This window comes from Hirundo rustica, chromosome Z (assembly GCF_015227805.2).
Source record: "Hirundo rustica isolate bHirRus1 chromosome Z, bHirRus1.pri.v3, whole genome shotgun sequence".
Taxonomy (NCBI): domain Eukaryota; kingdom Metazoa; phylum Chordata; class Aves; order Passeriformes; family Hirundinidae; genus Hirundo; species Hirundo rustica.
The window spans coordinates 12,820,081-12,840,642 of NC_053488.1; the positions used below are offsets into that span (position 1 = coordinate 12,820,081).

At 38.2% G+C, this 20,562-nt stretch overlaps 1 protein-coding gene across 1 annotated transcript in view; it reads left to right on the forward strand.

Annotated features, from left to right (window-relative positions):
* Positions 1-20,562, forward strand: part of PLPP1 (phospholipid phosphatase 1) — a 63,695-nt gene that overhangs the window by 12,822 nt on the left and 30,311 nt on the right. The window contains exons 2-3 of the mRNA XM_040089809.1: positions 16,047-16,198; positions 19,579-19,859. Coding sequence (XP_039945743.1) covers positions 16,047-16,198; positions 19,579-19,859 — 433 coding nt within the window. The remainder of the gene's footprint in view (positions 1-16,046; positions 16,199-19,578; positions 19,860-20,562) is intronic.

The window sequence follows — 20,562 nt, forward strand, 5'->3', positions numbered from 1 at the left end:
TATAATGAATCAATTGACGTTTTTTGATTAATCAGACTTCCTCCAGAGGGAAAAAAAAAAGTCACTTTCTCCCCTTGGGTACTGGTATTTTATTCTTAACATCCATTTTCGGTGGGTGGAGGACCATTCTCACATGGACTTCCTCCCTATTCTCCTAGCCTGCGACTCCCTTCCTTCCCTTCTTACAGAATTTGTCACGCTATGTTGTCCAGCCAGATTTGATCAGATTGTTCCTGAAGGCTGTGTGTACGTGTACACTGTGAATTACTGTAGGTGATCAGTGGAAACTGCACTGCAACTGGCTTGGACCTACAAATTAGAGTTGAAAACTTGTGAACTCAGCATACCTCACATAACTGTACAAATGTGTGTTGCCCTGTTCTTAGAGTTCTAGCCCAAAGCTTAAGGCTGTTTCATCCCTGCAATCCCTGCTCAGTAATTCAAGCCTCATTCTTGCCTGTCTCCCCCTTTACCCTGTTTACTTTTTTTTCTTGTTCATGTGTATGAAGCTTGTTTACCTTTCTTTCATAGGTAAAGGCTTCAAATCCTTGGAGTCTCTTTCACTATTCAACTTTGTTACTACATCTGCAGCTTTCAGGGTTATAAAACCATAGGATATTTTGGGTGGAGACGATTTTAAAGATTATCTCATTCCAATATACCTGCCAGGGGCAGGAACACCTTCTACTAGACCAGGTTGCTCCAAGCCGCATCCAGCCTGGTCTATAGCTAGAGTCTATTTGTGTGAGCATTACAGAAGTGCATCCTTGTGTAAGTCACAGAGCACTGGAGTGACCAGGTTGTTTTCCCTTTATAATTGAAAGGGAGAGGAAGTTCAGAGGACTGCTGTCTGTTTTCTTGCTACTACCTAACAAAACAGCCCAGAATCTGCTGGTAACTAGTTCTTGACAAGATAAGCCGCACAATTTTTACCAGAAAGTAGACAAAATCCAATTCTAGTATGGTTCAGTCTGAATGATGGGTGACTTCAAGTAATAGTCACAAGTTTTTACCACTGAAGGTCATGTTTTCTAGGATATTAATAATGCCTAAGCCGTTGTGGTCCCTTGAGGTATAAAGCTACCTGGTTCAGAAGAGCACCTTGAGGTTACTGCTGGTGCTGGCTAGATGAAAAGAAGAAGCTATACTGAGCAGAGGATAAGGCATGAGAGCTCTACAAGTTTGCCTTTTAGCCTGGTGATCTTGCACAAGATCTTGGTCACTCTTTGCTCCAGTTTGGAGAAGCTAATGAGACTGAACATAAGTACATTCCTCAGAAGTTCAGCCTGCTTAAAGGTCATGGAGATGCTTGGCACCTCTGATGGCAATACTGGGCCTCACATTAGTGGTGGGATTTTTTTCTGCTTACAGTGAAAAGTTCAGGACGGTTTGCTTACATGTACTAAGTCTTGTCTTCTCTCTCTGTAAAATGAGCAACAGTAGAAATGCTACCACTATTTGGGATAGGTTAATGATCAATTGAATACCACTTTACAAAATCTTCTAGTCAACTGTTTGAAAATAGTGCATCATTTAGATTGCAGTAAGAATTTAACAGTAATGAAAAAAAGATGGAAATGGGCAGTTAGTGTAAGATGTGTAACCAACTCCCTTTTTTTGATATTCTTTCAATGTAGGCTATACAGATGAGTTTTGCAGTCACTTTGAAACTGTTCTCATCTGACCCCTTTATTTGCTGCATTTCATTTTAGCCCTTTCTCAGGTCAGAAGTTCATTATGTGTTATAGTCTTGATATTAGATTGTAGCAGCTTTATGTGGAAAACATGCATTTACGTCTGTGAAGTAGTTAACTTCTGCAAAACACAAGCTGCTGCTTAAGTTAATCATGAGCATGTGATATTTCCGGATGTGAAAATCTGGTGACCTGTTTGAGCAGATATGATTGTATCAAATAGGTAATGGGATTACCGTTCCATCATCCTGCTGGGTGTGCAATAGCAGAGGTAAAGACAGGAAGCATGGACTCTTAAGTTACGTTAGTGGAATCTTGCCATAGTCCTGAGAGTAAATGAAGTTTGGTGCCAGGCATACGAACATATAGCAATCCCTTTGGTCAGAGTGAACTTTCCGAGTTCTTCAATGTGGCCCCTTTCATGTTTGAAAGGCTGCAATTCTGTTTCATCTGGTTCTGTCTGCCACTTGTGTTTGGTCAAGCTTTAGCTCTTCTCAGTCATTAAGGCAGACAGAAGAAGAGAGACCTTTGAGATGTAGTTGATTCAGTGGTATACTAGGCTACTTAAGGACAAACTTTAAAGTTGAATAAGCTTAATGCCATTTGTTTTTTTGGTTCACTTTTTCTGTATGGGATGGTAAGCATCAGTAAATGTGGACAGTTTTCATATATCAGATCATTTGTGAAAAAATTTCTCTCTGCTCCATAAGAGGATTTAAAATACTCCCAAACTGCTTTCTTTGTGACCATAGCAATTTTCTCAGAAGAGGAGTTGAAAGCTGAGGTGCTACCAATCATGTACAGTTTCAATATGCACTTCGCTGCACTGCAACTCAGCAGCCCAAAGAAGGAGCCAGGATTTATCACTCTGTTCCTAGTGTTTCACTCTTGATGACTTTTCTCCTAATTAAGTATATAGAAATAAGCTTACTTAAAACACTACTTACCTGGTAGTCAACAGGTGTCATCAGAAATCAAAGCAATCATGCATCATGTTAACTACTTTGAGATGTTTTTTGTTCTCAGTACAGCAAGTTGTTTATATACTGAGTAGTCTTTCCTGCTCCAGTAATTGCACTCACCCTCTAATTTACATATAGAGTGTCTGTTTGCAGCATTGCATGTTACATGGATGTTGGGGAAAATACTAAGTTATTTCTCCTTTTTTTACTGTGTTTTAAAACAAAAATTTACTTTTTGTTTTGTTTGGCGGTTTAGCATTATGTAATTTACCCACTTTAAGTCTGTCACTTGGTCAGTTGATCAAAGGAAAGGGAGAAAGTGGGCATGGTGTTATTTGGTTAAAGGCTGGACTTGATGATCTCGGAGGTTGTTTTCAAATTTACTGATTTTGAGAAAGTAAAATAAAAAGAAAAGGTTGAATTTCCTGAGGTTATTTCTCCTGCAGATTTGTAGTTACATGGCAGGTAGTTCTTATCAGAAATAAGTTAGACCTGAAAATAATTATCAGAAGTCTTGATGGCTTCTTTTGCATGACTGTCAGTATAATGCAAGTTAACTTGTAGGGGAGGCAATTGGTAGTATATCGCAGCAAGTAAATTCTGAGAGCTCAGCTCTCAGAATTCAGAGAATCCCAGGTCTCAGCTGCCTTGTTAATAACTTGTATATTTTCATGCAGAAATCTTCTTAAGTGTACAAAAGCTGTGTAAATGCAATCTCACGGTATAATCTCATTGCCTGGAGATGCAATCCATTTGTAGTGTCCATTCGTGTTCCTGCAGTTCTCTTGTTCCCATTACCTGCATATAATTTTTAACTCCCTAACCATGACAAAACCTTCTTCTTTCAGCAACTATTCTTTATCTTATCCGTAAACACTGACCACATTATAGTGTAGAGAACAAGGCTGGCAAATCAGATAGAAGCCAAGGTTGTGGAGTAGTGGCAGAGGGAGGAGGGAAGAAAGGCTACCTGCCCTCAATAACTAATGAGTCATGTGAGGGGCAAAGGCTTTTTCTTGAATGTTATCTTGGTTTGGTGGCAACTCGCCTTATGGATAGAAGGCTTTTCCTGATGGGGAACCTCAGAGTCTTTCTGAAATAGCCTTCTGAAAAAGTGTCTATAAACAGAATTTGGTAAGTGTGTACATTGCATGATACTTAGGAAATTTAAGTTATGCATGTTTTTTAGCTTCCTCCATGCATGATTAGAAATGATTTTTTTTTTAATTTAACCACATGTATTTCTTGTTTTTGTTTTTTTGTTTTCCTTCCCCCAACAGCTGGCTTACCCCTTGGTGTTCTAAACTTGGCCAAAATAAAACCGTATCAGAGAGGCTTTTTCTGTAATGATGACAGCATCAAGTATCCGTTCCATGACAGTACCATCACATCCACTGTCCTCTACACAGTGGGGTTCACCCTGCCCATTTTCTCAGTAAGTAGCTAATATATAGGGAGCTTTGGTGATGGGATAAAATGTATGCCTTCCAAGAGCTCAGCACTGTAAATGAGTTGAAGACAAGACTATATAGGCAAAATCCCATATATGTATAGTCATGTGCATGTGAAAGGTGCTGTTGGTACTGTTTGCGCAGAAAATCTGGAAATAATCTCTAACTGCTAGTGTTACTAATTTAATTTGTTTTAGGAACAGAAAAAAAGTGTATGTAGACTAGGCTTTTGTCACTAGAGAGGAAAAATTTCTTCCAAAATATTGTGGAATGATTACATCTCTTGTTCAGAATGGTTTAGTCTGCTAACTTAACTTGTGATGTTAAAACTTGGTACTGTAATGCAGTGCACGCACCTGTAACTGGTGATTGTTGCTTCCATGTACTTTCTACAAAAATAACCCTAATTTTGACTCAGAAGTTTTTTCTAAGCTTGAAAGTAATGTGATTACTCTTTAAAGAAGGGTGGGATGAGATGGGATACAGAGACTGAAAATCTAATTGCTTAGAGAGAAGAGGCTCAGTGTTTTAAAGACCACATGATTTTGACAAAGAACAATTTAATTTTTCAGTAGGTTTCTAACAATATTTTAAGCCTGCTTGTATCCTAGTTTTTAGTAAGGTTTGAGCTGATTTGGAGAATCAAAATTTAATGGTGCAGAATAGCTTTGAACCTGAAGCTACATCTTGTTTGTCCCTGCAGTACTTGACCAAGCTATATGAAAGAGGAAGATAATATTTTATTATCTGATAAATATAATAGCAGAATTAATCAGTAAGAAGTATATGAAGTGATTTAAGGATTGAAGACAGTAATTTAAAGCAAGTGAACCTGCAGAACTTCTGCATGCATTACTCTGGTTTTCCCATCGGTGCTTATTTATTGAAACTTCCATTACACCTGTGCAATAAATAGGAGGTTGACACAACAAGTAATCACTAGTATAGTTTTCACTTTTAAGGAAGATTTGTCACTTTGACAAGTACATACATCTTCAGTACACCTTTGGGAAAATTTATTTTCCAGTAGATTTCCTGTGTGCCCTGATTGATATGGGTGCAGTTGAATTAACAGTTGCAGCTCTGTGCACTTTGAGACTTTTAAAGAAATGTTCTAGCTGCAGTTCAAGAATCTGTTGAATTGCATGATTTTTTTATTATTGTTCTTTTTTAGATTTTAAGTTGTTGCTGTAATATAAAGTTAATGAAGAGTGGGTATTTTTCCTGGCTCTAAAGCTGTGGAAAAACATCTGACTTAGAGCTAATTCACATGAAATCTGAACATTTAAAGACTGTTACGGACTATTATAATTTTAGATAACCTTTGCAGTGAAAGTTACAGCTTCAAATTAGATGTGTCAGTAATTTCAGTCAATTCTGATATTTTTCTGCTACGATGCTTTTGTAGGAGTCACACAGTGGATTTTTATTGCTTGTCTTTGTTCAGGCGGCTAGAATTTATGATTGGAACAATCACTCCTAGTTTACCTGCTGAGATGTTAAAAAAAAAAAAGGTCTAGAGCCCTTATAGTTGTTACAATTAAGTCTAACCAGGTCATTTGCTTTTCAATCTGAACGTTTCCAAAGCATAAAACACCTGCTTGGTGTAGTTAACATGTTAACCTGGCTCTCCTAATCTCAGTTTTAGATGTAGAGAGCTCTTTAGTCTCATGCAAGAGGTGAAAAATCTTGCATAGCTACTGAGAACTAAGTGCTAGAGTAAGCTGTACAGCCAGGGAGTATGGGATATGGGATATCACAACTTCCTGAATTGGAAGTGCGTTCCAGTTGAATGGTTTCTGTCTTCAAGATTGCCTTTATTCAAGATGGACAGGGAAAGTTGATCGGTCTGGGAATCTGAATTCAGAATGTCTTTTTGTTTTGGTCTGACTCACTGGAGGTTTGAGACTTTTTCCAAGGCAGTTTAAGTTTTTGGAAGTAGTGTGTTCCAGATTCAATACCCTCAACAGGAACACAGCTCACTCATGAAAGACTTTCGGGCAATAGCTGATTATCCCACATTTAGTAAAAATTGTTGTATTCACATGAGGCTTTACTGAAAGGGACAGAATCCTCAGTGAAGGAATTGATGACAAAAATTTCATCTAGAGTTGATAAATTATACTTTTGTACATACTTTTCTTCCCTAATCAGATTACCTCAAACATGATACTTATTCCTAAGTGGTAGGACTCATTTTATGGGTATGCCTCTTGCTGCACTCTGGGCCTGCTTGTCTTCAGAATGTAATAAGAAATGGCCTGAACATCTTGCTGTATTATAATAATGGTAGTACTAAAAGGTCCTGTTGGGGTAGGCCTGTAATGGAACATAAAATAACTTCAAAGAGGAAAAAAACCCCAAAACATACATAGATATTTTATTAAGTCTCTTGTACATAAAACAAACTAGGTTGCATGATCATGGATTTGTTTTATGGCATTTTATGGATTTACAAAATGTGCTAGAAACTCTGGAGTCTTAAAAAATAAAAATATGCTTTTAGGAATCATAATTCTATTTGTAGCTCTGAACCTTTTCTGTTGCCATTGCCACCTTTTATCAGGAAATAAAATGTCTGAAAAATTAGTGTTTATTCTTTTTGAAGTGCTACTTCTTAGTATGATGCTTCTCAATATTCCAAATTATTCTCTTTGTCTGGGTAGGAACCACTGTTTTTTATATTAGAATTTTTTTGAGATTTAGGGTCAAACAAGTCTTGGTAGTAGTCTAAAAGATTGAATCTCTCTAGATAGCTTATGCCAATGTCTAGAGCGGCACACATTCATTATGTGTGACATTTAAGGAACCCTAGAAGATCTTTCTGATACTTCTGTTTTACTACGTCTTTTAGATATAGATAAATAGTAGTTCTGTGTTATTTAAAATGCATGACTAGGCATTGTCTGTGGCTTGCAGCTCTAGGAGTGTTTGGAAATATATTTGGTCTGATGTTTTTAGTCTTCATTTGTCTGCATGAGACCAGCTTTTTCAAATCTAAATGACAAATTAATGTCAATATCTTTTCCAATGATGTCCAACTATATCTATTTGTAGATGCCCTGCTGAGTTGGGCTTCTGTGGTAACTTCACCTCCAAACTGAATTTTTTTTTTTCCCTCCAGTCATTTTGTTTTTTCAGACTGCTTCCTTCAGTGACACTTGTGCAGCTTCCCTTAGCTCCAGGGGTAGGTGACATTGGGGAAGCACAGAGCTAGGAAAACCTCTCTGAAAGAAACACCAGTGTCACAGAGCAGCAGAACAGCAGAGCAACCTGAGAGCTGCAGAGTTTTCTCTGCTCCCTTTTCTAGAATTTCTGTGGTTCCCTGCCTAGGCTTTGCCAGGCAGTTCTGTCCCAGAGATGAAGGCTCACAAACTGCTGGTTGGTTTCTATTACATGATGGACTGACGTGGAGAGAAGAGTTCAGAACTTCTAACTCAGCCAAAGGCCTGCAATGAGTTTCTGGGAGACAGTCATCCTGCACAGCTAGTTGCTACTAACAACAAGTAATGCAAATGCTGGTGTTCCTTACAGGGAAGTGTTTGTTAGTTGATGCAGTTTTGTTTAAGTCACTTCTCTGGGATAAGCTCTGCTGTTTGGAACTTCTTTGAGAGAAGGGAACATGATGCAGCTCATAGGACTTAATTTCTCCACCTTGAACACATTCAAAAGATATTTGGATAGTCAGGTTACATTGATTTCTAATTAGTTCAAAGAAAAACAAAACAAAAATAAAAGCTGAATCAAAACATTCCTAGGTTTGGTGTGGCAAAATGTCCTCGGTGTCATGATGACTTCCCAAAAAGGACCTAGGTAGCTTTGGTGCCATACCTATTAGGCATTAGGCTTAATGTTTTTGGCAATGTCTGCTTTTACCACGTGTAACGATATTCTGACTGAAACTTTCCCTCCCACAGATTAGCACAATCATACTTTAGAGTCAATTTAATGATTTATTTTATGGCAAAAGAAACTGATCTTTTATGCTGTTTATGAAAGGGATGCATTTTGAAGGGAAACTTTTATTGACAGCAGCTATTAGATTGACCAACATGAGCACTCACTGAGCTAATTTCCTGTCTTATGGACAAATATAGTTACTGCTGTGATAGAGATTAATAAATCAGGGGATTAATGAAACCCATTGAAGACTGTCAATTTGTAGATGTGCTTTTTTCATCAGTGTGAAAGCTGTATGACCCACTGTTGTTAGTTTTGCAACTAATTGAAATTAACACTGTTGTTTGACACTAGAGTTGGCTTCAACTTCTCTCTTAGGTTTCAAGTTACTTCTAAGTGGTTTTATTATGCTCTGAGCAAGACTGCCTCTTACCTGGTAAACTTTTCAAAAAGTTGCTCATGTTTTATCTTCATTGTGTTTTTTGGTATATTTATGGCATTGGAAATGGTTTTGGGTGATGCTGTTGAACTTCATAATCTGTTGTGAGTTCTACTCCATATTGATTGTTCATCTACATTAACTGTGCTACTACAGATCAGCATTATCTCTGAACCCAACCTTATTCTGAGGAATAAACTACTAATTTTTGGGGTCTCTTTTTAAAGTCAACATAGTAACAATAATCCATGGTTTTACTCTGTGAAGTTTTAATGTTCACCGTAATGCACTTTATTGATTTATTGAATTGATGAGTAATTCCTTGCTGAGATCAGTGCTGTGGGGCCAGATGCTGAGAAGTAGCAGTGTCCAGCTTTTGGCTTCACTTTTTGACTTGACCATGGTGTGGGTGTTCTGGTGGGCTTGAAATCAGGTGAGGAAAGATCAGAGGAGCACCATTTGCCTCTGTTACTAGTACAAATCACTTTTACTAAGAGCGGTTGTATTTCAAGTAAATAAACTGTAGCAACTTGCTTGGACTGTGGACTTGGTACTGTACTTTCCTTAACGCTTCAGGTACATTCCTTAATAGAGTGATGAAGAATGCACATAGTGTTTGAGTAAGACAGTTACCATTTTGACAGTGGGAGGAACTCCAGACAAGGGCGTTTAAAATGCTGAGTGAAGCTTGGTCATAGCTATGAGAAAGCCAAGCAGTCACATTGGTATAGAAGTTTTTTTTAAGTATTGTTTAGTAGAATATACAAAAGGGTATAATGGACTAGGGAGAAATGTAGGTAGAGGGAGTTGCAACTTAAAGTCTTGTAATTTAAGGCAAAAACCTAAACCCAAGCAGTCTATGGCATAGATTTTTCTTTCTCTCAAGTCTGTTAACACACAGTTACTAATAATATAGTGTTGACATATAGGACTTAGACCAGAGACTGGAGAGGGTGTCAAAAGAGGGAAGCAACCAGAGACAAGCAATGGGGAAAGTAAGGCAGAGTGTTCCCTTCTGCGCCTCCTGTTTTCCTTCATCATTGTACCCTCTTTCTCTTCTGCCTTGTGCAAGGAAGTGCTCATGCAAAGAGATGGGTTTTACCCAGCTTTTTAGGAGAAAGCTGTGTGTCAAAAAATGGGAACACTGATCCTAGTGAGCTGTGGAGTGATAGTTCTTTTCTTGGTAGGTACTCTCCTGAACTCTAATTATCCTGTGAGAAAGTAGCACTGTTCTTATACTGAGTAGAAGCCAAAGTCTTAATTAAATCAGAAAAGAGGTTTTGACACCTTGCCCAACTTTCACAAAATGTGAGCAGTAATATCAGCTCAAAAGTTTTATCTGAGCTTTTGCAAAACATGTTTTTCCAGGCAGTACTTCCAATGTTGTAATGAATACTGTGGATGTTTTTGCTGATGGAATTAGTAATAAAATATCTGCAGCATATTTGGGGGAAATGTTAACTTCCACTTTCTATCTGAATATCTGGTTTAAGAAGACTAAACCTCAAAACATTACTTACACTTTTTAAAAAATAAGTCTAGGTATCACTTCTGGTTTAAAGCTACAGCAAAGCAGTTGGCAGTAGATAACAGCACGAAAGTGGCAGGATTTTTTCAGATGCTGGGAGGCAAGGCAACAAAGTCTTTTAAACTTTGTTTTGTTTCTGAACTCTAGAGAAGGATTATTACTACCCACTTAAGCACAGACGCTGAAAGCTACTTAGTCAGAAACATACCCACCTTTTCCTGGTGTCGGTCACATCTGTTCTTTTCCTAATCCCCGTGATAAATGAGGAAGATGGAAAACTCAGGCTAGAGCAGCAGTTTTTTTAGAAAATATCATTAGTTAGATATGTATGTTCAAATGTTTACTTCAACCAAATATTAAGAAACTAAATAGTTATGAGGTTGGAGAAAGAATCCTTAAATGAACAAATAACTCACTTAACTGTGAGAAGTGAGCAGGAGGAGTAAGTGTTCCTTATCCTTGCAAGCAAGGAAGATGTCAAGTAGAGCTCCCTGGGAGTCTGCCCTATTTGGTGTCATCATAAATGCCCTGGAGGAGAGAGAGCATGTGCAAGTCGGGAACTCAGAGCAATAAATAAAAAAGATGGCAGTAACATGGCTGGTGAAATACAATGTGGATAAATGCCAAGTGATGTCCTCCCTGAGGAGAGTGGGAAGGACAACTTGAGGGTAGTGTACTATCTGATGTTCTCTCTCTTCAGAGTGGTAGTGTCCAGCTTTAGTGGAGAAAACAACTTCATGCCCAGTGAAGTAACCTAACCAAGATTAGAAATTTGGAAAGAAATAGACCTGTGTTATGAAGGATATTTATGGGAAAAAACCCACCCCATAATCAGTCAGAAATCACTCCAGTTTGAGGAAAATTAATTCATTATACTGTATGAGTCAGACTTTGGACAAGGGTATAGTAATTGTTTAAAATATGTAGTCTTATCAGTTGAGCTACTTGTGTTTCTACTCCAAGTATTCTGATTGAAACATTTCAGAGCCTGGATTTCTTCCTGTATCTTTATTACTGTGTTAGTAGTTACTTAATTCTTGGTTGTTTGTTGGATCATTACTGCTCTTTTTTCTTACATCTACTGTGTATGCACTTTGCTGATTTACAGCCTTTAGACTGCTGAATTGTGCAAAACCAAACTCTTGTTTTTGAGATAATGAGGAATATATCCTAGCAGTCTTTCTCTGTCTGCACCTAAGACGTATGAATTAAAACCAAATGCGTTTGCCAGTTCTGACCAAATACTGTTTCAGAAGAAATTTCTTGGCAAATGGTTCGAAGTGTTAATGCCTTTGAAAAGACTTATCTAATGGTCATGCTATTGTACTGATACACAACAACCACGGGAAGCAAATTACTTTCCCCCTGCTATTTTGAGCTGACAAGCTCCCAGCTCAACAGAGTTGTTTAATCTCCAAATGCATGACTCTGAATTCATTAATGCACAAATCCCCATATGTTCTCTTGCCTCAGTCTTTAAGGGTTGTTTTGCAGGCAGAACTGGCTGGCCTTGATCTTCCACTGTATCAAAGTATTGCCAGCTCTGTCAGCAGTACATCTGCTAGTTATTCATTAAGAATGCACATGCACTGCATAACACCAGCTTGTTGGTTTTATCCTTGAGATTACCCTACAGGTAACCTCTTCCCAACCTTATAATTCCTCCTCACATACGTGTTGTCATTTTCCCTTTAGGTAGTTTCTTCACTGTGTTACAACTAGCTTAGAAGATGAAGTGTATATCAGGGAAGCTTTTTTGGTATTGTCATATGAAAAGTATTCAGTAGAGAGCTTTTACTCATCCTCTGCTGTCTCCACTTCTTACATAAAAGCTTCTGCTTTCAGGAAAAACTGAGCAAAATGGGTGTTTGGTAGGGTATTGTAGGACCTTTCTTTTCACTGAATGTGGCAACATGACTGTGGCAGATTAGTAGGATTTCTCTCCCAGGGATCTGCTGTTGAATCTTCGCTACATTTTCTTGAGAAACTGCTTTAGATGTTTATGGGAATAAATCTACTGTCAAAGTACACCACTTCCTTTACTACAGTAAATATTGTTTCCTCAGTTCTCTCTGTGAAGTTAAAGGCATTGACACTGGCGATGGTGGTACCATTGTAAAGACAAGTATCATTTGGTGTCTTCAGTCATGTCACATCCACCTGTACCAGGAGCTTCCATGCTTAGAAAATTGCTGCCATGATGCAAAAACTTATCCCCGTCTTCCGAAATGATATCTGTCAGGGTGGAACAGTAACATGTCTATCACAGCTATATGTAAACCCTACTATTTTCCTTGGTATAGTAAGAGGCTTTGCCTCTTTATCACTTACGACAGTTCTTCTGCTTCTTTGTTCTGCTTGCAGTAATGAAAACATTAAACTATTTTTTCCTGTCCCTTTATTATTTTAAAGGAAAACTTCCACAGCAGAAAATATTTAAGCTATACATTTAAAATAATTTTGATTTGATTTTAGAAATTAAAACACCTTGAAAACCCACAAAAGCAGGCTTAGCTAATTTATTTAAAATGTAACAGAGCCTCCAGTATTGTAACGAGGTTCTCTTATTGGCTTCACATGCCAGAAACATTTGATGCCCCTCTGGTTGGACTTTTACTTTTCTGCTCTTTCCCACCAGTTAATAATAGGGAAGTCAATCCATGCGTGTTAAAAAGAAGTAAATTAAACCTGCTTCATGGAGCGTGTACTTAGGGATTAGGTATTGACATTTGAGAATACTTTAACCAAAAAGATATCAAAAGCCCCTACTGGCATAGTTTTTCAGGCTAAAGACTGGCTTGAATTGAGCCAGAGGTAAATTACAGATGTTGTAGGTCTGTGACTTCAGTTTACATTTTAACAGTGTTAAGTTAATCTGATCAGTTGTATTGTAATCTGTCTTTTAGAAATTAAAACTTCTCAAGCTTTCATGGAACATGTATCCTTTCAACACTGAAAGGTGCTGAGAACAGCAGTAAGATAAATGACTGGTGGAATTACTTCTTGAATCTGTTGTGCAGGTGCAGAAAACTGAAGAAACCCTTGTTATGTTTACAGTATAAAGTTCATTAGCAGTATTGTATTTCAGTGCATAGCTCTTCCATTTAATGGTTACTTATGGGCAACTTAATGGCTATCACGTCGATACCCAGAACTTTTAAGACTCAAAGTAAAGGAGGTGGAAAGAAATTACGAAAGAGAAGATAATAATTTTATTTTAACTGTTCATACTTGCTTACAAAGCAAAACAAAAACAAACCTGGAGTTGTTTGGAATTTTGTTTCTGTGATCTGGATACAGGAAGGTGTAATTGCAGGCTAATTACGTCATAATCTCAATATTGCTGAAGAATGAGCACACACATTTCAAGCGGCTTCCCTCAGCATGGAGGAACACATATCCTCACTGCATGAGGGGCTTCATTCCTGTGATCCACATACCACCGCTTTTTATTTTTGATTTAGTGGATGGAAATTACATTTAAAAAAGCTCCCCCCCAGATAACCCTATCATTATGAACATTTTCAATCTCTCACCGTGAGAAGCTGAAACATCCTGGTGTGAGTTAAAGGAAATGGAGAGTAAGGCACCATGACACCATTATTCACAGAGCAAGTCTTTAAAATGGGTGATGCAGAGCTAGTGGTCTGATGTCAGTGACACTATCTAACTATAATTTATAATCTTAGGTGTTTGTGGCAGTGTGCTGAAGCTGTGGTAAGGTTTTTTTGGGCTGAACTTAATTTTGTGAACTACTGCTTTACTACGGTAATTGAAACTACCAACTCTAAAGAAGTAACCATGTAAATAATTAAGAAACTCTTATCTATATATGCCTAATTCTCTACATTTGGAGGTCCAAACAATACATTTTTCTCAAATACTCATTCTTGAATGTTGGTATTAGTAAGTGTGCAGGGCAAATGAAGTTTTCTCTACATATTTTGTAGGCTAAATGGTGTTGGAAACACCACAGCATTATGTTTACAAGTCACCTTCCCTCACCATGGCTGCACATGCTTCTGCCTCATCCTTGACCCAAGTCAGCTAAATACTAAATGATTAATGGTGTATCATGACATCTTTCACAATACCAACACAAGAGGAGGGAAAAAATGAGGTCTGGACTGCAGTGTTTTTTCAAAACTCTGATATTCTTCCTGTTAAGAGAAAGGGGGAGATTTTTTTTCCTCGTAGTACTGCAGAGTCCAGCTTCCAGGCTCTGTGCTGGCTGTTATTTGGATAGTGAAGTGTTTTGGTGATGCTCTCTCTTGGCTCTTAGCCATCCTGCTGTCCTTCTGCTTTGATGGTGTGCTTGGATGGCTTCCAGAGCTGTGTCAGATGTAGTCCTGCTGGCACAGAGTTGGAAACAACCCCTTTTGACAATGACAGTGGTCTTTTCCTGCCACTTTTGGAGGGGAGGTTTTGCGTGCTATTGGTTTCATGACTGCAGCTGTACAGAGGGTACACTGTTCCTGGCAGCAGGCTTAGCTGGAATTCTTGGGCCCACATGATAGACCTATTAAACCAGAGTTCACTTCAGGGAAATTTTCACCTTTTGAGCCATTACTTTGTTGTTCTTTTGTTTTCAAACTGAAGTATTCTTATAAGCACTTTATGGTGTGGAGAACAAAACTGATAGCAAATCATTGGTAAAATCCCAGTTGTATCACTTGTGATGGTCCCAGGAGTTAGGCTTTGTTTGGAGGACTTAATGGGTAGAGGGAAGAGGATTGGAAAGGATCCTAGGTCTCTACCCTAATAGTTCTCTTGATGCTTGGTTGGTATCTTTTTTTATTCACTTTTTCTCCTGCGCTTTACTTCTTTACTTTTACTTGCGCATGCTTATTTGTGGCTAGCTGTGTATCTGGAAAGGAAGAGGCAGGCTATGCCTTGGCACAGAGGTCTTGAGGAGAGAACTGAGACTACAACAACATTTATTTCTGCTGGGAAGGAAGGATGGAGACTGTTTTTATCTCTCTGATCCCTTACTGTCAGGTGGAAGCATCTCCTCTAGATAATTTTTGTTGTGTAACTTGAAAAGTGGTATGTATTCTATGTGCAGCACATCTGAATTTTGAGCATAAAGTCAAGGGCTTTTGTGCTAGTAGGCTCTATATGCCTAAGCTAAGGAAGATTATTTATTGTTTTGTTAAAGATTTTTTGTAGTCTTCCACTGCTAGTTTTCCATACAGCCATTTTTCTAATAGTATTCGTCCCTGCACACAAAGAGATTGTGCAGATATTGTATGCATGTTAAGGATGGAGGAACAGGATTTAGAAATAAGATTCTATTAGTTTGTGGTAATTTGCATCCTATTTTCAGTTTTTTTAAAAAACCTTTACTGTTCAAATGACTGGTTTTGGTTTGTGTTCTGGGTACCTTGATGTGCAATAGCGTGCAGCATTGTGCACCTTAGTATTGTGTTCTGTAGGAATTAGATTAAGCCAAAGGTATCCTCTTTGGTGGAAGAGGTGGGAAAAAAAATCTCCATGCCCGGAGGCTGTAGGGCTTGTGCAGTGATCCTGTTGTTCTAGGAAAATTTCAAGTGTGTGAGGAAGTGAGGGGATCACATGCATGTGTAATTTCATTTTCTCCATATTCCCAAAAACTCCCTCTGCACTTGCACTCCCTGAAAAGCACCTCCTTTTCTGCTTTCATGAAATGCAATTTATGCTCTTCTGACTTGTAAAGCTGTCCAGAGAAGGTATACAGGGGCAACTGTTGCTCGCTGGAATATAAATAAATATTTGATAATTGTGCCAGTAGCAGCAGATTGAGCACCTCAGTGGTTGTCACTGAACTATTTACTCAGTAATGTTTTCGGCATGCTTCCACACTTGAAGTGCCAGAAACATGAAGACGAGGAATCCTCCCCTGCTTTCCTTCATTCAGCAATCCTTCCTGGAAGCTACAAAGTCATGGCAGTAGTCACTGGCCAAGGGAAGTGCATAACTTCTAACTTCCTGCATGCCCATTCCTCTTTATGCACTTCTCTTTGGAAATGTGGGGGTATGATCATCGCTAGTTTGTTTTGGTTTTGTAATGTATTTTGTATTCCTTTTTGCCAGCCGGCTTGCCTTTTGCAATTCTCAGTTCACGACGTACCCCCTTCCAGAGAGGCGTTTTCTGTAGTGATGAATCCATCCGGTATCCATACAAAGAGGACACCATTTCTTATAAATTATTAGCAGGAATAATTATTCCTTTCAGTGTAATTGTTGTAAGTTAAACTTTTCTTCATTGCTTTTGATTTCAGTGGGGGTGGGGAAGTGGGAGGAGGGGTAACCTGTTAATACAGATTTTCAAAACTGTATTCTGTAAGATTTCTCAACCTTAAATTAATGTCCTTAGGCTGGGTGCTGAAGCAATAGAAATGGTGGTCTGCCAAGAATAACTAAAAGGTTTTCTTTAACTGTAGTCAAACAGCTGGAATTATAGAACAGAAAAATAATATCTTAGAACTTTAGAACTATGGTGGCTTAATTCTGTAATCTGAGAGATAAAAGCTTCTTACCAGATTCGTTGAAAATAACACTAATGTGTGGTGACTGTCACAAGTCTTTTTATTTCAGGACTTGCTACTTTGCAGACTATAAGTGTGCATGACCTATTAAGTCAGCATTTTTTATCTGCCACAGAATCTTTGGGAATACTTTTGGAAATATAACAACAAATACTACCCTATTTAAGAGAAAGATTATGGCTTCCAGTTGGATGTTATCAAAAGCATTACCAGAATAAAAAGAATAAGTAGTTGTGGAGGTTTTCCCTGGGTATTTCCCTGAAGGTCAAGATAAAACTCTGTGCCCATTTGTATTTAAATCACTACAGGCGGTCGCTTCATACTGGATCTAACCTGGCTGAAAAGAGGGTACTTTTCTTCTTTCCTCCTCTTCTCACTAGATCAGTGAGCTGGGCAGATTGTCTCTGTGACTACCAGTTTGGGATCTCTCTGCCCACAGCTCCGAGCTCAGCTGAACTGTCTCAAGCCTATATAGTGACTCTGTATCCCTAATATTTAATTATATGCTGTTATATTCTGAGCTAACCTAATTGTTTACTGTGTATGGACAAAAGTGGAGGTCCTACTATTACCCTGTTTCCACCTCTTGTGGCTCGTGTGAGCCAGGATCAGCTGGTGAAATTCCTTGGCTTGGCAGAAAATAGCAGTTTTCCTTGACTACGTGGAGTGCAAATGGCTCTTGGAAGAATACCAGTGCTGGGGTAAAATGTAGCTGGGACATGTCCTCATGAGCAGAGGGGGCAGTTGGATCTTTTTGGTTAACCGTCCTAAGTCTGATGGGACTGCGCTGCAGTTCCTACAATGGCCCTTCAACAGAGGCCTCAAGGTCCCTGTCCAGATGTGCTAAAAAGCTTCAGTCTCCACTGATGGTTCTGTTGGGTAGCACCCAAACTCATCAGAGCCACACTTGGAACTGAGTTAAAATTTTCTTAAGCCAAATAAGATTTTTAGGCATATAAATGTTTATCCAAGTATATTTAGGAGCTAAAAATGAAAAGGCACAGCTAAATGCAATCCTCAGTATTGACCAGCTGTTTAATGGGTTTAAGTCAGGAAGGATGTTATGATAATCTAACTCTGCCTTGCACAGGGGCTGCATGGATTTTTATCGAGGTTCCAGCATAAATGTCAACTTGCAGCTCATGTTTGCTCTTGGGTGAATTTTTTTTTTGCAAGTCTAGAAATAGGTTCTGAGAATTGAAACTGTAACTTGCCTGGTTTCCCTCTTCTTGGAAAAACTGCTTCAAAAATTTACAAAAAATGCTTCTGAAGCAGATGAAATTTTTGGTGAGGGGAGAGTTTGTGTGTTCTGTTAACTGGCAAGTAGTTTATACTAAAGATCCTGCCTTTAAGATAAGACTTTTTTTTTTTCCACCCTATTACTACCATTGGGTAGTCAGGATCACCTGAGAGCATCAGTGCTTGGTACCAACTGAAGTCCATATAGCTTCTCATTTCTAGAGCAGTTAAAACAACTGAGTGAGGAAGAACCAGGTAGAGCATGGAAAGATTGATGTACATTCAGTACATCAGTGCTTTGCTACCAACCATTTGCAGCTCAGGAACTTCCTGAGTAAGAAAAGGCTCTATTGAATATAGTTTTTTAATGGATGTATTCCCTTAGAATTAATCCACTCTCCATTTGAGCATTTATGAATATTTTGCTTAACAAAGATTCTTTTGCAACATCAGCGACTATCTTTTAGTAGTGAGATCAGGCTTTTCTGTCAAGATTGCTTCATAGTCAGGTGGTGAAGGCAAATATTGGTGTCCTTTACTCTATGCTTAGTCAGATTATTGAAGATGAGTATTCTTTGATGTCTGTCCAGTGTAGTAATTGCACTGACATCAACTAATTTTTTTGTTACCTGCGATAAGTGACCTTCTTGCAGGTTTTGCAGCAATGTTCTTTGAAAGGGATTCATTATTTACTTGTCATGGGTGTTTGTGCTCAGCCATCTCCCTTAAGAGGCTACTTTCTGGATTAGGTATCTATGTACTTTACTGAAAACTTTCTCAGCTTTAGTTTGTGTTCTAGTATTTCTCTGCTTCAGTCTGTGTTCGGGTATGGTGGAGGGTGTAAAGCTTCAGTGTCACACATCTGATGGTATTGTCTGTTTGCCTTCATGTGCAAAGCCTCTGACAAGCTGTCACTCTGGGTGGACATGTCTAGGTAATGACTTCATTCACCAAAGCTCTGCTTTCCGGGGTCCAGGACCCAGCACTCTCAAGTGACAGACAGAGCCATAATTTTATTTTTTACATGATTTTTCAAGGTAACTTTACATATATTCATACAATACCCCACACATCAGATGATTTGTATGAATTGATCCTTTCTGTACAGAGTGTGACCATCTGGTTCAATATACAAATTATCTGGAGTGAAATTCTGTATGTGACATGAGGAAAAACTTACTTTCTGCAAACGATGAAGTTGCAAGAAAACAATTAGATCTGCCTTCTTGTCAATGCTTGATACACGTACCTTAGACATATAGGGTGAAAAATCCTTGGAAAGACCTTAGTAAGACCTGTCTTTCCCTCCTCTCATTAGTTTTCTTTTCTCCCCAAAGGATTTAATTTCCATGAGAAATAGGAAATTTCTTTGTTGAAACATCTGGCCTTTCAGATCTGGGTATAAAATCTCAACCCTTTAGAACAGTTTCTGGTTTCATGAAAGCCTACCAAGCTTTGAAAAATTTTTCTCAGTAGAAGTTAGTTGAAGAAGACTCAATGCAAAATGAAGGTATACAGGGGAAATATTTCTAATTAGGGCCATGCCAAGTAATATGGTTAAATGTTATTTCAAGAAGCTTTTGTTTTAATAAGTATTCTGAAAATAATATGATTAAATTCAGCTTGAGGTAGGGTAAAGTAAAAGGGTGTTTCTCCTCTGTGAGAAAATGTTTATAATGTTTGGGCATGGTTACTTGCTGACTCTTGGAAAACTCAAATTTGCTGCTTAATGTTTATTAAAAAGTAATTTCTGAAACTGTATGTGTGAGTATTAACAAGAAGTGTAATACTTCTCTTTTGATGATATTATCTCTAACTTGTCCCTTTTTCTCTTTCAGATAATCCTAGGAGAAACTCTCTCAGTCTTTTATAATAATTTGCACTCAAATTCGTTTGTCAGAAATAACTACATAGCCACTATCTACAAAGCCATTGGGACCTTCATTTTTGGGGCAGCTGCTAGCCAGTCGTTGACAGACATTGCCAAGTACTCCATAGGCAGACTGCGTCCTCACTTCATTGCTGTGTGCCAGCCCGACTGGGCACGGATAAACTGCAGCCTGGGCTACATTGAGAACTTCACTTGCCACGGGGACAAAGCAAAAATCAATGAGGGAAGGTGAGTCTGGCTAACCTTGTGTACTTGGTTGTATAACACGTTTGTTAAACTGGGGCAGTGAGTTTGGTAATGTTGCTGCAGTTTTTGTGCTTCTCCTAGAGTAAATTTATTGTAATGAATTTTAAACATTAAACCCTGTCTAGACCCTAGTTTTTTTCCGATTTGTGTTTTATAAATGTATAGATAAATGCCTGATTGTGTGTTTGTTTCTGCTTATGGGTGATTCTCTTTATTTTTCAGTTTCAGCCGGCTTATATTTGTGTTTCTAAAATGTTTGCATCCCAATGAAAAGAAGAATTTGAAATCTAACTTAGAAATTGGATGTAGAATAGCAAAGGAAATGTTTTACTTTTGGAATGATGGCAAATAAAAACTGCACATCCATATAAATATATGCAGGACTATTGAAATCACTCTATTAATGTCATTATTAAGAATTTTAAAATCTTGAATAATTATCTGCCAGTTCAATCGCAGCAAGATACTGTGGAAACAAGAATAAAGCTTCTGACACTTTAGTCATTGTGCAGTAAACTCAGTGTTTCAGTGCTGCTGGAAATGTTAGAAGTATGTTCAGAATAATTTGAATTGCTTGAGCTTTCTGTGACCTTACCTTTACAGACATCTTTTTCAAGAGGTTCTATATACTGTCTTAGTTAAAACTTCTCTCTTTGTGTAGGTGTTAAGTAGATGTGTGTAGTTT